The 18,547-nt window shown below is 34.4% G+C and overlaps 1 protein-coding gene across 6 annotated transcripts in view; it reads left to right on the top strand.

Moving 5' to 3' along the window:
- Nucleotides 1–931: 931 nt before the first annotated feature.
- Nucleotides 932–18,547, top strand: part of LOC128246537 (Golgi integral membrane protein 4-like) — a 38,275-nt gene continuing 20,659 nt past the window's right edge. For 3 of the 6 annotated variants that reach the window (XM_052964798.1, XM_052964796.1, XM_052964797.1), the window contains exons 1-7: nt 932–1,190; nt 5,352–5,401; nt 9,697–9,750; nt 10,378–10,528; nt 14,997–15,079; nt 15,768–15,830; nt 18,104–18,166. In XM_052964798.1, the coding sequence (XP_052820758.1) occupies nt 1,001–1,190; nt 5,352–5,401; nt 9,697–9,750; nt 10,378–10,528; nt 14,997–15,079; nt 15,768–15,830; nt 18,104–18,166 (654 nt within the window). In that variant the 5' untranslated portion in view covers nt 932–1,000. The remainder of the gene's footprint in view (nt 1,191–5,351; nt 5,402–9,696; nt 9,751–10,377; nt 10,529–14,996; nt 15,080–15,767; nt 15,831–18,103; nt 18,167–18,547) is intronic. The other 3 variants (XM_052964800.1, XM_052964799.1, XM_052964801.1) reach the window with 3 other exon arrangements.

The following is an 18,547-nucleotide window of genomic DNA, read 5'->3' as shown; positions in this document are numbered from 1 at the left end:
AGTATCTTGATAAAGAAATTACATAAGCAGAGATAAAGGAAGCGGTATGTCCCCAAAATGACAATAAAAGTTGTGGTTTAAATGGAATACGCGCAGAAAATATTAAAACTGTATATACCGATATATACATGTATCACCGTTTCTATCATAACTATTCAATCGTATTTTCCTACATGACAATATCAAAAGTCCTTTAGGAAAGGTATTATATATTTTCTGTTTTTAAAGGGGGCAATGTGGACGATCCAAAGAACTATATAGGAATAACTCTCATCATAGTTATATTCTTTAATAAGATTTACTCTCAAATATTCCTTAATAGACTTACAAAGTGGAGCTGTTCTAATCATAATTTTATTAAAAATCAGTTTTGGCTTTCACTGGTAATTGGTGATAGTTTGTTCTTGATTTTGGTAATTTGATGAGGTCAGCTTAATTTTATCTGTAATAAAGCAAATGTAATTGAATAAGAATACTTCACTGCCTAAGAATTTTAATATTTTTTTCCATCTATTTAAAAGAGATGAACTATAGGTCTGAGTAAGTCTATAGAAGATCGGTCTGGAAAATAATGTTTTTAATGATATCTTCGACCTTTTCCTCAAATTTTTTCTTAATGTTTTCATTGTTTTGTACTTTGGTAGCTCTTTTATCTGTCTTTCGATCGATGATTCAGAACAAGGAATTCGATCTCAACATTTGACTTTACAAATGGATACTGTATGTACAATATCAATATTTTTCAATATCTTCACTGAAATTTAACTTGGTAGGGTATTTATATAATATTATGTAAAAAAACATATAAAGATTTCGGTAACTTTCTTGTGTGTTATAATATCTTCGAATTTCGGTATTTCAGCGTAAGTCCGGTATTTGATTAAAAATTACTTTCCTCTGATTTTTCTTGCTGTCACATACCAGTCTAAGTTTGACACGTCCATGTTGTTTTTGATGTTTTGATGTTGTCAGTGTATTTTTTTGCTGTTTTCTGCAATTTATGACAACTGACAGCGATATGATGCGAAGGAACAGCAATCTGCCGAAAGTAATCGTCGGTGTTGTGCTGTTCTTTGGCCTTGTGTACCTTGTATATAGCATGAACGACTTGTCAGGGCAGCTAAAAAATACAGAGCGAACTGCTGAGAGATACAGAAGGGAACAGGAGACGGTAGCTTCCCAGCTTCAAGGTATTTACATAAATATATATAATGTCTAAGCTTTCGGCTGCCACAGCAATTATGTCTTATAATTTGTAATGCTAAACCTTATTTCTTAGAGAATTAGGGAAGCATTTCATTTACTTTAGTTGCCCCTAGTGTATACTATAGGTGTCCGACTAGTCATTCTAAAATGCTGTCCAGGCTTTTCTTAAACATCATTAAAAAAAGAAGCCTGAATGACATTTTAGAATGACTATATATATGTAGTCGGTCAATAGCTATTCATAGCTAATGTTTTCTCTGTTATGTCATACCGACTGAAAATAAAATTTGATTTGATTTGATAAGTCACCGAGCTGTAGCATAAGCTGGTTTACAATCTCAGTGGTGGTTCAGTTGCACTTTATGCACAGGGAGCAGCTATGTTGCATAATGCTGCTTATATCTATGTTTCCATTTTTTAATGTTTATTATTTAAAAAAAATATATTGACAATACATGTAAATAAACAATTGCAACAAGTACAGACATCTATGATTTGTGTACATATAATTCAATCCCATTCTAAAAATGGGGTAGGATGCTTTGTCATTAAGTGGTCTTGGCAACTGCTACCTGTGTGTTTGGTGTTGTTTCTGTACTGATGGCAAAGACCGAGGATTCTGATTGTCCAGACTCGGATGACTTTAATTATGGACATGTGTTGCCATTTTCTATTTTGACTGATTTATAAAACTCTTAACTAAATTTATCGAATGCACTTAATACAACACAATCATGTTACCTGGCTGATATTTCGGATGTCCCAGTATGCTGATGAAACATGTATCAATTTTATACAAGTAGCAAGGATTGTTGGAATACGAGCAGTCTGTATGCTTTTGTCTGAGAAAGTTACTAGCTGTTGGAGTGAAGCTCCTTAGCAGTAACTACATTGTATACGCACATATACATAAAGTTCTACAAATGTAAGTTTTATCATTAAATACACCATGAAACATTGGCATTACAACCATTGTCAGGTACTGTCAAGAAAAAATGGATTTTTTTTATTTGTTTGAGCTGTTCAAGCTGTTGTATGTTTATATTCAAAGGCAATTTGGTTTCTTTTTGAGTTGGATTTGGTGTGATATGTGTTGTTGCTTCTGATATAAATTTGCTTGTTTGTTAATGTTAACTGCATACATGTATCTACTGTGCTGGGCTGATTTTAAACAATTATGTTATACATTTTCGTTTGAAACATTTTTCTCTAATACTCATCATAAAATTGTGAGAAGTCAAGTAATGAGTCAATACAGTAAAACAATCACATAAATTACTATGTAATTGTTTCGAAGTATTTTTATTATCTTCATCTATTTTTCCAAAAAAGGTTGAGGTGTTGTTTTAGCCTTGAAGTCAACATTGTGCTGAGATGGTAAAACTTCATCCTAAAATGGCCATAACTCAATATCCATTAAAGATATTCAAACGAAATTTGGTACACATGTTGCCATAGGCATTTAATATGTAAAGCAAGGCCCATATTGGCCATAGCTCTGAGTTTTGTAATTGCAGAGCGTTACCATTCATTCCCTCCGAGGTGCTCAGAAGACTTGTCTATTTTTCATGACTGCAGATGTCCTTGATATTCAATATTTGATTTGAATGGTCTTAAGAAATATCTGATACCTGAATCATTGATTCAGAATCAGTCAAATTTGTTACTGTCAAAATATAACTTTACACCATTCTTAGTTGAGTATACTCACTGATTTTCAGTTCAATACGGTCATGTAGGCCGGTTAGAAAAAGCACTACAAAAAGAAAAGCTTAAATGTAAAGCTTCGCTTGCTGGTAAGCCAAGTATGCCGCCAGCATTGGGCATGTTTTAACAGCATTTATATGTAAAATTGTGTGCAACTACAACATAGGTAATGAGAGAACAAAAGTAACATGCAATTATCGCTATACAGTCATGTATTTCACATAATAGGAATATCCTTTTCAAATGATACCAAATTAAAGGGGTCCAGCAGCCATCAAAATTGAACATTATAGCCAATGACTTGATGATGCATATACGACTGATGTCTTAATCCATATCAATATAAGTATGCCAAAGACAAAGTATTACTTCAAGAAACTAGTATACAGTAGTATTAAATGCCTGCTTAATTAAGATATTGATTACCCAATTTCAGTGTCTTTGAAGGAGCATGAATCCAGTTCAGACTTCTAGTAGCATGGCATTATATAGATTATCCTATTGTACTAATTTTTCCCGATGCCTATACACGAAAAGTATATAAAGTAAATAGTAACTGATATGGCACAGTAGTGATTTGCAAAGATGAGAAAGTCTATTGATTGTAGAGCAACTGATTTACAAGCCAGGGGTGAGGTAGGCCTCTGGCCAGGGGTCAATCCTTGGACTGGCTGCATACTTTTATAAGCCTGTGGCATTGTAAATCACGATTGTTTTGCCCGGAGAAAGATTAGAGACACTGCCCTTCCCTTAATTTGCCACCACTGTGTGTGTCCATTTAGTGTTATATCTAAAGAGTTTTAAAGGGTGCTGCATCTGTCCTGTTTTAGAATCACTCCTCAGCCTCCAAGTTAAGATGGCAGTTGAATCTTAAAACTACTATAATCAAACTCAATTTGGTTGTCCGGTTAACACAGTGATTAGCACACTTGCCCTTGACCAAGATGACCCATGTTTGATTCCTGGCCTTGGCACATGTGTTTGGTTGGTAGTCACCAAGCCGGGCAAGTGGGTTTTTTCCAGGTTCTCCGGTTTCCCCCTCAACACATGACCACCCTCTCGCGCAATATAGCCAACGAGAGTGACTTAGTTAACAGAACTTTCTTCACAATTGTTGTCAAATAATAAAAGGTTAAACTAAACATGTAATAATTTCTGGCAAGTTCATAAGTTCTCTGTAGCCCATTCACTGTACAATCTGCCCTATAGTCATCCAAAAATCATCATGCCCCATTTCTGCAGCAATCTGTAATTTTTTAGTTCCTGGCTCAAACCCTACTGGCAATGGTTTAAATGTTACGTCTTAATTATTGTGAAAGAGCTCCAGAGCAGCAACAATGTATTGATGTAAATTGGCTGCAAATTGATTTGTTCATTATAGAATTCATCTGTAGTTGCAGATATTCTGCATGTATTGGTTTATTGATAATTGATAGCTGTCTATGGAGAGTTATACCTGCCCATGAATGATTTATGATCCATACAATTGATTTCTCACACTTTTTATCCAGATTTATTGTTTATTATATTAAAGGAGTGCCTGGTTAAGAGATGTATCATGATTTGAATATGATACAAAAACAGTTCTGAAAATAATTTTTAAGTTGGCAGACCCATAATAAAGTCCCTCTCTATATAGAGTAAAAGAGATGTCTAGTGGTTACCGTAAGGTGTTCAACTCTATAGAGATTGTGGGTTCGATCCCCAGTATGGATACTATCTGCCGCCTCAAGGAATGGACACCCTGAGTACTGGTTTCTACTCAGGCAAAGAAAACCAGTGATTATTTGAGCTATCATCTTTTTCATAATTTGTATAAACTGAACTTCATGAAGAAAGAAAAAATGGTTTCCATGTACTATTTGATGCATGACAGAGGTTTAATTCATCTGTCCCTGGAGTATTTATTGCATTTCAGTGTCAACAGACTAACCAGATAGATACTATTCCCCACTCAGCATGTTGTCACTATATTTAGCAAAATTTCAGAATAGAAACAGGAGCATAGCATACTATATTAAAATACAAAAAACGCTTTGTCATACCAGAAGTAAATGCATTTTGATGAGCACTATGTCCCTTGCATTATGAGCCCATCCCAACTGTATTTTGATAGAATCTTGGAAATTTTCATTAGAAATAGTTGAGTACAACATTAGTGTTAGTACAGATGCGTTCAATCTATTTCTTATTGACTGTAAGATGTTGCAAAAACCTTCGTATTAATTATATTTCTACGTCCTTGAATACTTGGACAATGGACATATTTCCTCACAGATTTTTTTTCCTGGTTAATGATTATCCGAAGGTCATTACTCATTTAGCATATATTTTTTCAAATATTTTAGTCTCAGGGTACAAAACTTGAATTACACATTATACGGAGTACCATAAGATATATTCTCACTGCAGATTTAATCAGTTTGTTGTTATTTCAGATATGACTCGTCAAAAGCAAGATCTGAAAGAAATATGTGACCATGATAAAGTAAGTTGCAAGAAAAACAATCTGTGCCCAGTATTATGTGCACATTAATTCCATTATTGCCCTCATAATGTGACCGAGTTGGTTATTCATTTTGCTGTGATGTCATCCTTATGATTTACTTACCCAAGTTTCAACAATAAGTTATTTATATTTCATTTATAATAAATTAAACAAACTAATTCTAGCGGCTGCAGTCACTCCCTTGTAATAAATGTGTTTATTGCTTTCTATAACCTTATACATATGAAATGTTATGAATATTTTATAAGCTTTAAGATATTTATGTCTCCCTCATTCAGTCTGTCAGTCAGTCCATCAGTCTGTCAGTCTGTCTGTACGTCACACTTCGTTTCAGCTCAGTAACCATAGAACACTTAGACCCAGGAACTTCATACTTGGTATGCTAGCTGGTCATGACTAGTAAATGACCCCTAGAGATTTTGGAGTCACTAGGTCAAAGGTCACCATGACCTTGAGATGAGAAAACAGTTTACGCTCAATATGTAAAGATCCTTTGGGTCCAGGAACTTCATACTTGATGTGGTAGTTGTTTATGACTAGTAGATGACACCTTTTGATTTTGAGATCAAAAGGTCAAAGGTCAAGGTTACCTTCAGGTAAAAAATGATATGTTGGCAGTAACCTTAAGCTTAAAAATGGCTTCTGCTAAATCACTAAAGAACCCTTGTACCCAGGATCTTCATATTTGGTATGCTAGTTGTTCGGGTCTAATAGATGACTCCTATTGATTTTGAGATCAGTAGGTCAAAGGTCAAGGTCACCGTGACCTTGAGGTGAAGAAACAGTTTCCGCTCAATAACTAAAGAATGCTTTGGTCCAGGAACTTCATACTTGGTATGTTTGTTGTTCATGACTAGTAGATGACCCCTATTGATTTTGTGATCAGTCTGTTAGTCAATCAGACAGTCTGTCAGTCTGTACGTCACACTTTGTTTCTGCTCAATACATAAAGAACGCTTGCACTTCATACTTGGCATGCTAGTCGTTCATGAGATCCGTAGGTCAAAGGTCAATGTTGCCGTATCCTTAAGGTGAAGAAACGGGCACCGCTTTATAGTAACTAAAGAACACTTGCACCCAAGAACTGAATACTCCGTATGCAAGTTGGTCATGTAGATGATCCCTAATGATTTTGTGATCAGTAGGTCAAAGGTCAAGGTCACGATGACCTTAAGCTGAAAAATGGTTTCCGATCAATAATTGAATCATGCTTGTGCCCAGGATCTTCATACATTGCAAACTTTGTTTACATTTTCCAAGATCAATCAACAAAACTTTTTCTCTTCACTATTTAATATAGGTGAATAAACCAAACTTCACTGTTGTTTCGTCTCTAGTCCAAAATTACAAATTTCATGCCCACCATATATTTTTTCTCAGCTACGACCACACAATAGGGGAGACAAGCGCTTTTTCAAAAAAGCAATCTCTAGTTCGCTCTTTTGATCAAGTAGTTGAGACATATAAACATGTCAAAAACTAAATATAGCTAAATACTAGTGATGGGCCGATAATCGCCGATAATCGATTATATTGGCAGACATTCGTAACTCTTGAAGTTAGTAAATTACCAACTTTATATAGCACAGTAACTTAGAGCTAAGGGAAGTAAGCGCTACTTTGAGTTTATCAGTACTTTCATTTAGTTTTTCTTTGCGTTCAAATTGCTGATGATGGCAGACGGTCAGGGGAAGATCGATCTCAAAAGATTTGATTACCCTAGTAATAGGTCGTCCAGGTGCTGAAAAAGTGTAAAATATTCCAGCGAAATGGTTAGGGTCATTCAAGCCCAGAATCTTATGAAACTAGGCTAGATCGACCCCAGCTATGCTCACATGTTAAATTAAACGTCAAGATCAGTCGATGTAAAAACAAGAAATATTTGAAGAATGGAAATGTTTGCCGTCCAACTCCGAAAATACGTGAGAAAACTTTTTGCTATTTTAATTTCCATACTCGTTATTTCTAATAGCTAATGCTAATCCAAAACCAATTTGTTATGTCTCATTTTTTTCAATTTAGTTTTCAAAACCGGTTCAAGTCATTGACAAATTTGTCCAAATGACAAAACAAATGTATCATACAGGATAAGACATGGCTGATAATTGACCCAGTGAAAATCAATTACCCTCGGGCAATTATTCTTTGCACTTGGGCAATTATCAACCAACGCCATGGTCAACTATGTATTATTTTATAAATAACATAATTATGTAATAATATTATTTTAATAATATTAATTTATTAGTCAACTTATAGAGTAAACCTCACCATGAAATGTTCTCTTACTTCATAAACCTTTGAATATTTATTTTTTTAATTATTTTTTAGAATTTTTCAATATGCCAGAAATAATACCTGTTTTCCGACTGGAGCATTAGAAATGAAATACACATGAAAACTAAGGTCCTTATTGATATATACATCTGAAAATTGTGCTTTTGTGATACTTTCCGATCACAGCCGATTAATCAGATAATCGATCGATCAGGGTCTCCGATTAATTGATTATGAAAATCCAAGCCGATTGCCCATCACTACTAAATACTGGTGCTTTCCAGGTTTTTGTGAATAAAATAAATTTAATTTACCTGCCCCTTATTTCTTATAAGTACCGTAAATGTCTCTGTATAGGACTCTGTTTTTTGTGTCGCCTGAAAAGACGACATATAGGGGTTACTTTTGTCGGCGTCGGTGGCGGCTTCGTTCCATTTTCGCTTGTCCGGGGTATATCTCCTAAACTATTAGTGGTATCAACTTGAAATTCCATATGTAGATAGATCTAATTGAGGGCAAGTGCAGTGCACAAGAACTGTTACTCTTGCTTCCATATTTTTAGAGTAATTGCCCTTTGTTATTTTTCATGCTTAAAGTTTTGTCCGGGGCATATTTTGTAGAATATAAGAGTTATCAACTTGAAACTTCATATGTAGATAGATCTCATGGAGGGCAAGTGCAGTGCACAATAACAGTAAATTGCTTTCTTAGTTTTAAAGTTATTGCCCTTTGTTAATTTTCATGCTTAAAGTTTTGTCCGGGGCATATCTTGAAGAATATAAGAGGTATCAACTTGAAACTTCATAGCTAGATAGATCTCATTGAGTGCAAGTGCAGTGCAGAAGAACCGTTACTCTTGCTGCCATATTTTTAGAGTTATTGTCCTTTGTTAATTTTCTTGTTAATTTTCTTGCTTAGGTTTTGTCCGTGGCATATCTCGTAAACTATAGGAGGTATCAACCTGAAACTTATTGTGTAGGTATATCTGATTAAGGGAAAGTGCAGTGCACAAAAACCGTAACTCTTGCATCTATATGTTTAGAGTTATTGCCCTTTGTTAATTTTCATGCTTAAAGTTTTGTCCGGGGCATATCTTGAAGAATATAAGAGGTATCAACTTGAAACTTCATGGCTAGATAGATCTCATTGAGGGCAAGTGCAGTGCACAAGAACCTTAACTCTTGCTGCCATATTTTTAGAGTTATTGCCCTTTGTTAATTTTCATGCTTAGGTTTTGTCCGTGGCATATCTCGTAAACTATAGGAGGTATCAACCTGAATCTTATTCCGTAGGTATATCTGATTGAGGGAAAGTGCAGTGCACTAAAACCGTACCTCTTGCATCTATATGTTTAGAGTTATTGCCCTTTTGTTAATTTTCAAGCTTAAATTTTGTCTGTTGGTGAATGGAGTCTTACTTCAGCCATCATAAACCGGTCTGGATAGCAGTTTAGACAGAAGCAAGACAGAGATGCTCATTTCACACATGAAAACGTATTAATCCATTATCTTCAAATTATTTCTCAATGTCATTGACTTCAGTATTTATTGTGCTCATTTTTGCTTATATTACCAATTGCTTGCTCCTGGCTTAACATTGTTACCTTCAGTTCAAATGCCACCTACACTTGAAAGTTAAATGGCAACATCATTGTCTATAAATGTATAAAATGCCAATCTAACAGCTATAATGTTGACAGTTAATAATTCGTCAGGCGACACATCCGACTCGCGGAGTTCTAGTTTCCAAGAATAAGACCATTATTCTTATCTATGGTACTAGGATTTTGACAATTTTCTTGAAGTCAATTTCAAGCCGAATTCACCTAAGTTTAGCTTTAAAAAATGAGTTTGTTTCTTTAATTTCTAAGGGATGCTACTCACATCGCCTCTCTTATTTCTTAATAATTTTTGTGACTGTTTTACATTTTTCTGCAAAACTATCATATTCAATGACATATATTTCCGTAAACTTAAAACATAATTCTCTTGTTGCAGGATCAGCTGAAGAAGAGTTTAACAGCCTTACAACAGCAGCATAAAATGTTGAATGTAAGTTCTCATCAATTATAAACACAGGTTTTGGTTTGTGGGTGGGGGAAGTGGGACTTTAAACTTATATACCGGAGAATAGGTATGTATCAAATACATGTATCACTGTGACCATGGTAGCATGCATCATTTCTGACCAAAAATATGCCGGAAATTTCTGCTGGTGATCAAAACCTTGTTCAACTATTAAAACATAAATGTTATGGTGTATGATAGGAGGTCAGGGGTGAAGGTGGAGAGGGGGGTTGGGCATTTATAGTTGCATGCCAAGTTACGCCCCATCTTATCTCAAAGTTTGGACTCGCCCCTGAATAATAATTCCAACATTGTTCTACCATGTGCTTGTATTCAATTTAGTATAACACTTTTTATTTCATTAATTGCAAACATAAGTCAATTAATATAAGGCTAGTTATAAATGCTTCCCGACTCAGTGATTGATTGCTTAAAATCCCATATATTACACTCTCGGGAAGTTTGATAGTCTACAGAAGTCTCCAATGAAATTGTTACCCTGAATCTGCAAACTGTAGCCTACATTTTGGTTTGCCTGAATTCTTAACTAAATCAACCCCCTGACTGTTTGCAGCTTAAAAGTTATAACATTTGTTCACTCAATCCGTACAGAGTCAACATGAAGACTTACAGACGGAGTATGGCAAGTTGAAGAATGAGCACGAACAGGATAACGAGATGCACAGAAAAGAAGATGATGAACGGGACACAGAGTACCGACAGTTTAAACAGGAACGGGAGCTTGAGATCTCAAACCTTAGAGGTACGAAATCTACGAAAAGAATTCCTTCAAAATAAAAATATCAGAAATTTATGAGTATTTTGATGCCTTAAATTTGTATCATGAATATTTCTGTGGAAGAAAACACATTGAAACGAAGTGAGTGCTAAAACAATAGAAGGTAGGAAAATAGCTTCTTGTGCAGTAAATTCTTTGTTGTTTTCTTGCCTTTTCATAAAAAATACAAATATTGTGATGCCTTAAAGATGATTGGGAATATCTTAAGTACAAATGAAAACCTTAAATTTTGAACAAAAGATTTCTAAACTTGGAAATACAAGAATGGCTTCTAGTAATCACTGCATTTATTTTCATTTGTTTAATTTTAAGAATTTTAAATATACAGTTACCTACTGTAGATAAATGCGTTACAATGACTGCCATATAATAAAAAAAAATGAACTGAAGATAAAGCTAATTAAGACATAGCCGCTCATATTTTACATTCATAAATACAAGCTGTATCACATGAGTTGAATGTTAATGGTTCGCCATTCTCAATAACACAGTGAATGGGAAAGATTTTTTCCCTGATGAGAATATATCTATTTCTTCGACAGAATAAGTTCAATAACCTGTCACAATGTGTAGGGTTTTAACTAAAGTGTGTAAAAACTGTTTCATTCTGTCTTCATAGAATTAAATGCTGATTCTGACAAAATATTTTTTTGTTTTCATTCACACTAATAATGTTATTATAATAACATATTCAATTCACATAATACATAATCAGTTGAATTAATAATAATTTCACTTGAACTATTTTTAAACAAGGAAACTCCGCTAAGACAGTGTGTGGGGCGACATGATTGTTGTGTTTATTCTTAAGATCATTTTTTTTGTAAAAGGTTGTAAATAATTATTGGCCACATATTGGCCTACCTTGTAGTGACAATTCTAGGCTGTTTTGAGGAAATATTGTATATGCTGATTTTGGGACCATCTTGTGTCTAGTCCCTTTAAAATCTGACAAAATCACTAGTAACTAACAATACGGACACCCTTCGGCATATGAGTGATATCAGTTGGAAATGTGAAAGATGAAATTTGTCAAACCTTGCAATAATGGAGATTCAGAAAGTTAAAGATTGAGATAAGGGTTATGGCCCTTGAGTCTGTAGCCCAGGTGTTACATGTAATATGTTCTAGCTACATCACTTGCAATAATTGTAAAGTATTAGAAGAACAAAGATGGAGACAAGAGTTATGGCCCTTGAGTCTGTAGCCCAGGTGTTACATGTAATATGTTCTAGCTACATCACTTGCAATAATTGTAAAGTATTAGAACAAAGATGGAGACAAGAGTTATGGCCCTTGAGTCTGTAGCTCTGGTGTAACATACAATATGTTCTAGCTACATCACTTGCAATAATTGTAATTAAAGTATTAGAAGAACAAAGATGGAGACAAGAGTTATGGCCCTTGAGTCTGTAGCTCTAGTCTGTAGCTCTGGTGTAACATACAATGTGTTCTAGCTACATCACTTGCAATAATTGTAATTAAAGTATTAGAAGAACAAAGATTGAGACAAGAGTTATGGCCCTTGAGTCTGTAGCTCTGGTGTAACATACAATGTGTTCTAGCTACATCACTTGCAATAATTGTAATTAAAGTATTAGAAGAACAAAGATGGAGACAAGAGTTATGGCCCTTGAGTTTGTAGCTCTGGTGTAACATACAATGTGTTCTAGCTACATCACTTGCAATAATTGTAATTAAAGTTTTAGAAGAACAAAGATGGAGACAAGAGTTATGGCCCTTAAGTTTGTAGCTCTGGTGTAACATACAATATGTTCTAGCTACATCACTTGCAATAATTGTAATTAAAGTATTGAAGAACAAAGATGGAGACAAGAGTTATGGCCCTTGAGTTTGTAGCTCTGGTGTAACATACCAGTCTGCGAAATAACTTTTCAGATGAACTTGCCCTTTCGGGCATCTCCCTGGCAATTTTAACTTGCCCGGACCAATTTTCACTTGCCCGAATAAATTTCAAATAAAATATAAAGCAAAGATCACATCAGAGTTGTTTTATTCATTCTCTAAATGACAAAAGATGAGAGAAAACAGTATCTTCTGTCATCTCGACATCATCATCATCATCATCATCATCGTCGTCTTTTTCGTCTTTTTCACCAAAGAAGTCTTTCATGACACTCGTTTCCTGAAAAATTACAAGGCACATATTTACTCATGTAACGGTATAATAATTTTCTGAAATGAAATTTCATGCAATTACCTCTCAGCAACAACACAAGTTTTAGATATGTAAGTACCTGCTGTGCAATATCATCATCATCATCTATCCCTACTAGGTCCTCCGGCTCCTCATCTGTATCAGAAATGACATTTTCTGATCTATGACCTTCGTCTTTGAAAGGCTTGCATCGGACTGGTTTTAATCAAGCGTCCAATCGGCTTTCAATTTTATACGCATAGTTGGTTTATACTAATGTATTTTAGCTCGATTGTGACGAAAGCTGATAGCTTATAGAATCACTCTCGAGTCCGTTTCCTGGGCAGTAACCAGTACTGTGTCCTTTTTGAGAGGCTATGAGAAAGTACCCCTGGTGGGGATCGAACCCACAACCTCTTGGGTGAGAGGCGGACACCTATACCACTAAACCACTCTCACCCGTTATAGTTATAAGCGTCTATTGATTCGGACTGCGGAGTAAGTGTACCAGTCGATACAGACCGCGTAAAACGTCATCAAATTTAGCGACTTTTACAAAGACGAGTAATACGTCATCAAATTTAGCGTATTTACTTTGTTTGTTGATTTTCGGATAAACGATTTCGTTCTCTTTTTTCACTTGCCCGATCGGGCAAGCAAATACGATTTTTTACTTGCCCGGCGGGATTTTTACTTGCCCCGGGCATCGGGCACATGGGTTATTTCGCAGACTGACATACAATATGTTCTAGCTACATCACTTGCAATAATTGTAATTAAAGTATTTGAAGAACAAAGATGGAGACAAGAGTTATGGCCCTTGAGTTTGTAGCTCTGGTGTAACATACAATGTGTTCTAGCTACATCACTTGCAATAATTGTAAAGTATTAGAAGAACAAAGATGAAGACAAGAGTTATGGCCCTTGAGTTTGTAGCTCTGGTGTAACATACAATGTGTTCTAGCTTCATCACTTGCAATAATTGTAAAGTATTAGAAGAACAAAGATGGAGACAAGAGTTATGGCCCTTGAGTTTGTAGCTCTGGTGTAACATACAATGTGTTCTAGCTACATCACTTGCAATAATTGTAATTAAAGTATTAGAAGAACAAAGATGGAGACAAGAGTTATGGCCCTTGAGTTTGTAGCTCTGGTGTAACATACAATATGTTCTAGCTACATCACTTGCAATAATTGTAAAGTATTAGAAGAACAAAGATGGAGACATGAGTTATGGCCCTTGAGTTTGTAGCTCTGGTGTAACATACAATATGTTCTAGCTACATCACTTGCAATAATTGTAAAGTATTAGAAGAACAAAGATGGAGACAAGAGTTATGGCCCTTGAGTTTGTAGCTCTGGTGTAACATACAATATGTTCTAGCTACGTCACTTGCAATAATTGTAAAGTATTAGAAGAACAAAGATGGAGACAAGAGTCATGGCCCTTGAGTTTGTAGCTCTGGTGTAACATACAATATGTTCTAGCTACATCACTTGCAATAATTGTAAAGTATTAGAAGAACAAAGATGGAGACAAGAGTTATGGCCCTTGAGTTTGTAGCTCTGGTGTAACATACAATATGTTCTAGCTACATCACTTGCAATAATTGTAAAGTATTAGAAGAACAAAGATGGAGACAAGAGTTATGGCCCTTGAGTCTGTAGCTCTGGTGTAACATACAATATGTTCTAGCTACATCACTTGCAATAATTGTAATTAAAGTATTAGAAGAACAAAGATGGAGACAAGAGTTATGGCCATTGAGTCTGAAGCTCTCGTGGCGGTATTCATAAAACTTCTTACGTCATTTCTTAACTTAAGTCACTTTCCTAATTTTAGTATCTCTTTAGTCATATGAAATAAAAAAAATAAAGTATTTCCAAATATATTTTTTTCATTGACTTTAAATTAAACAGATACCTTAATGTTAATAATACTTAATCATTTCTTGTAATTTGACTATGAAAATTTTAAAAAATCGACTTAAGTTAGGAATTGACTAAAGATGCTTTATGAATTGTTGGGACGCCTGTTGTAACATAATATCTGTTATAGCTTATTCACTTGCAATAATGGATAAGTATTAGATGGAAAAATATGGAGGTAAGGGTTATGACCCTTGAATGAGGAGCTGGTGTGTAATATAAGGCATGTTCTAGCAAAAACACTGCCAATGAAAATACCGGTACAATAAATTTAAAATTTGTTAGAACTATAGTTATTTATAAATAGTATTTATGTAAATTATGGAGTGTTTTTTTTTCTCACAGACAATCTTGTAAACCTGGAACGAGACAAAAAGGACATGCAGACTCAGGTGGATGAATTGAAGATCCAGCTACAAAACAGCCTGGTAATGACATTATAGTAGTGTGTATATAGAGTAATGGCCCTTGAATTAGCAGAAATTAGCATTTCTGGACATGTGTTGCTCAAAAATAATAAAAATATATATTACCTTAGTGTCAAAAAACATAATTGGAATATTTTTTTGGTGATGAAGTTTTGCACCTGGGATTATGTTTCCTGTGGTAATGTGAGTGACAGAATGCCAGTGCTCAAGATACATGTACTTGTACATTACTTTGATGCAAGAAGGGATTAAGTTAAGTTGTAGCTTAACCAGATTAGAATTTGTGCTGCTCTGGAGTGGTATTCATAAAACTACTAATGTCATTACTTAACTTAAGTCAATCATTGAGAATGAAGTATTTCAGATATTATGAAGTAATATACGTATGCTAAGAGAAATACTTAGTTAGGAATTGACTTAAGATGTTTTATGAACACCACCTGTGCCCTACTAGGGGTCTAGTAGCAGGAAGAAAGAAATATTGTCCATAATATATAAGATTATCAAAGCACCTTAACGATGTGCCTATTGCAGTGTATTAACATATCTTTTCCATGTGTGCTTACTGATTTCACGCTCTAGTTGGACAATTGTTGACCACTTCTTACATATCTCAATGCTGTAGATGTTGCTTTTTAGCGATGTATCTCCTTTTTGTTTTGTTGACCTGATAATCTTGCTTCCATAGAAACAAATATCGCTTGATAAGGAATCCATAGCAACCCTGCGAGAGGAAGTAGATCAACAGAAGGTACAAATATTACGTTACCCCACCCACCCCTTAAACCCACAGTGGGATTGTTGGTGCATATTTGATGCTTTAATGTTTAAGTTTTAGCTTTGTAGATGCATTGTGTGGTCTTACAAGGTTATGATGAGCAGAATGTATATTTTTTATTGCATGTATTGGCATCATATTACTAGAGTATTTTAAAAGGATGTCAACAAAATTTATGAAACCATATTTTTGAAATTGGTACATTTAATTTTGACTTAGACATATTTTTTTATAGTGATGACTTTTAAAAAAATACCTAAAATATTGCCGATAACAGGGCTTCTAAAAGTCATGGCACATTTCAAATAGGCCCCCCCCCCATTTTTTTTTTAAAAAAATAAATAAAACATAAACCCTAAAAGTTTGAACTCTTCATGTTAATGGACTCTTCATTTTAATTAAGGCACACATATAATTATTTTTTCAAAAATAACTTATTTTCATACACCCACCGGTTCATTCCTATGCAATCAATCATTTCGTGCCATCAGGTTTAAAAGTTCTCAGAAGACGATTATTGATTATTTTCCCGATCAATGGTATTTTCTAAACAGCCTAGATGCAAATGTTGCAGATAAATGGTAGTTGTTTAACAAGCCTAGAGTATAATGGTATCATAGGACAAATCGCCTTTCCTTTAAGTGTTGCTTCCTTTAGCGCCTTGCAATACCTTACGCGCGCTTTTAAAATTCTTCACCGCTTATGCACTGACATCACACAGTGTGTAAATAGGTTAAACTCTTGCAAGTGTTTTTGGATTGCAGTTGATGGGTCTAACACTAGGCGTAATAAATAACCATTGATAATTGCAGCTAAATCAATGTAATGATAATCAAATGTATATCGAAACCTGCCATTTTGCGTGTATAGATGCAAAGCCTGATTGTAAGAAAAAAAAATAAAAAAAAATTGTACATGGAAAAAATAAAAATGCAAACAATATTCAAAATATTTGCATTATAGTCAGCATAATGTGTCTCCTTGATTTACCATGTATTTGGACCAATAACAAGCATCTGCCGATAAAAGATATTGAGTGTTCATCGTAGCAAGCAAAGCTGCTGGTCGCGTTAATGTGATGGTTATCTTGTCACTTTTATTGGAGTGTGAATGACAAACCCAGTTTGTGTATTACATTATATTTACTTACTTAGCGGTTCGGAACTGAAAATATAGAAAAATGAACAAATTTCAGAATTATTTTTTAATCATTTTCTTTGACTGAAATCAGTCCGGCATGGTCAATATATGTCAAAAACGGCGAATTGTCAGTTTTCAGAAGCCCTGGCCTGTACCATTCAATACCTTGCTAAAATACTCCAGATTTGCAAAATTCCAGAGGCAACTGGGCGCAATTTAGGCAGAGAATAACACACATAAAATTAGTATTTTTGTGTAGCAAAAACTGTCACTCTTGGAACTTGAATATTTTTTTGGTTATGCCCCTTAATTGGCAGAGATTGATGAGCTTTGTCATTTGCACGCAGTTTTCAAGTAATATGTAATTTAACCTTAAATTTATATAAGTTCATTTTGTATTAATTTAATATTTTATTGTTTGTGTTTGCAGATAGTTATTTTTACTTTGAAAGCATACGTTTAAAATTATGAATGATTTGATATTTATGTACAAATGCACACAATGCCTGTATGTCTGTATGTTTTTCTTATTTCTTATTCAATAACATTTATTGTCTCAACTCTATAACTAACATCTGTTTATTAATTGTATTTCACATGTGAAAATAATATGTCTTCAAAATATTACTATACTAAAATGGTAATTATTAAGGGTCTGAAATACCAACTTGAAAATTAATAATTGAATATCGTAAATGTCCTATTAAATGTGTATGCCCTAATGTACGCGCTTCTGTCTTTTTGTAGGTATTTTTTCTGATTCTGCATCATACCTTCCTGAACTCAAAACAAACAAAAAAATGCAATTTCTTTCAATGGAAAGCATTCCATCTGGGCAATTTTAGACCAGCTGCTCTTTGTTTGACTGATAGAGTTTAGTGGATTTTGGTACCTTGCTGAATGGGAAAAAATGGTTCTTATTTAGCCCACTATGTTCTCAAAAAGACACGTGCCTGGTATGTTTAATTGGACATTTATGATAGACAAACTTTTAGTGTGGTGCACTTCATGGTTTCAATTAAAATGACTCTGCTGTTTCTATACTAGTTAGAATGTGGTTTTTTTGCTTCCATAGTATTCCTAACCAATTGTTTGATATATTTTAGCTACAAATCAAGCGAGACCAAGAAACAATAGGGAAAAATCAGGGACTTCTGTTATATGCCCAGGTTTCTGCTAATTAGCTTTACTGCAATGCTTTACCTGTTTGGAGAAATGGCCATTTGAAATCACATAGAAATGAAGTTCCATGAAAGGTGTTTTCAAAACTTGCTCTAAAGCTGCACTATCACAGATGTACCATTTTGACAACTTTCTTATTTTTGTCTTTGAATGAGCCAATTTTTGCTTAAATGTATGAGAACCAGTGATATAAGATTGCTGACTAAAGGATCACTGGTCACAGTTTTTTCATATTTACATTCGAAAATTGATGATTATTGCCAAAAAACTCAATTTTCTTAAAGCCAAAACTTCAATTTTTAAAATAAAATGGTCAATCAGTGAGAGTGAAGCTTAAGGCTTTATTATTTCTGAGAAGTTCAGAAAAT

This window comes from Mya arenaria, chromosome 9 (assembly GCF_026914265.1).
Source record: "Mya arenaria isolate MELC-2E11 chromosome 9, ASM2691426v1".
In the NCBI taxonomy this organism is placed as follows: Eukaryota; Metazoa; Mollusca; class Bivalvia; order Myida; family Myidae; genus Mya; species Mya arenaria.
This window is presented reverse-complemented; position numbering and strand designations above follow the sequence as displayed.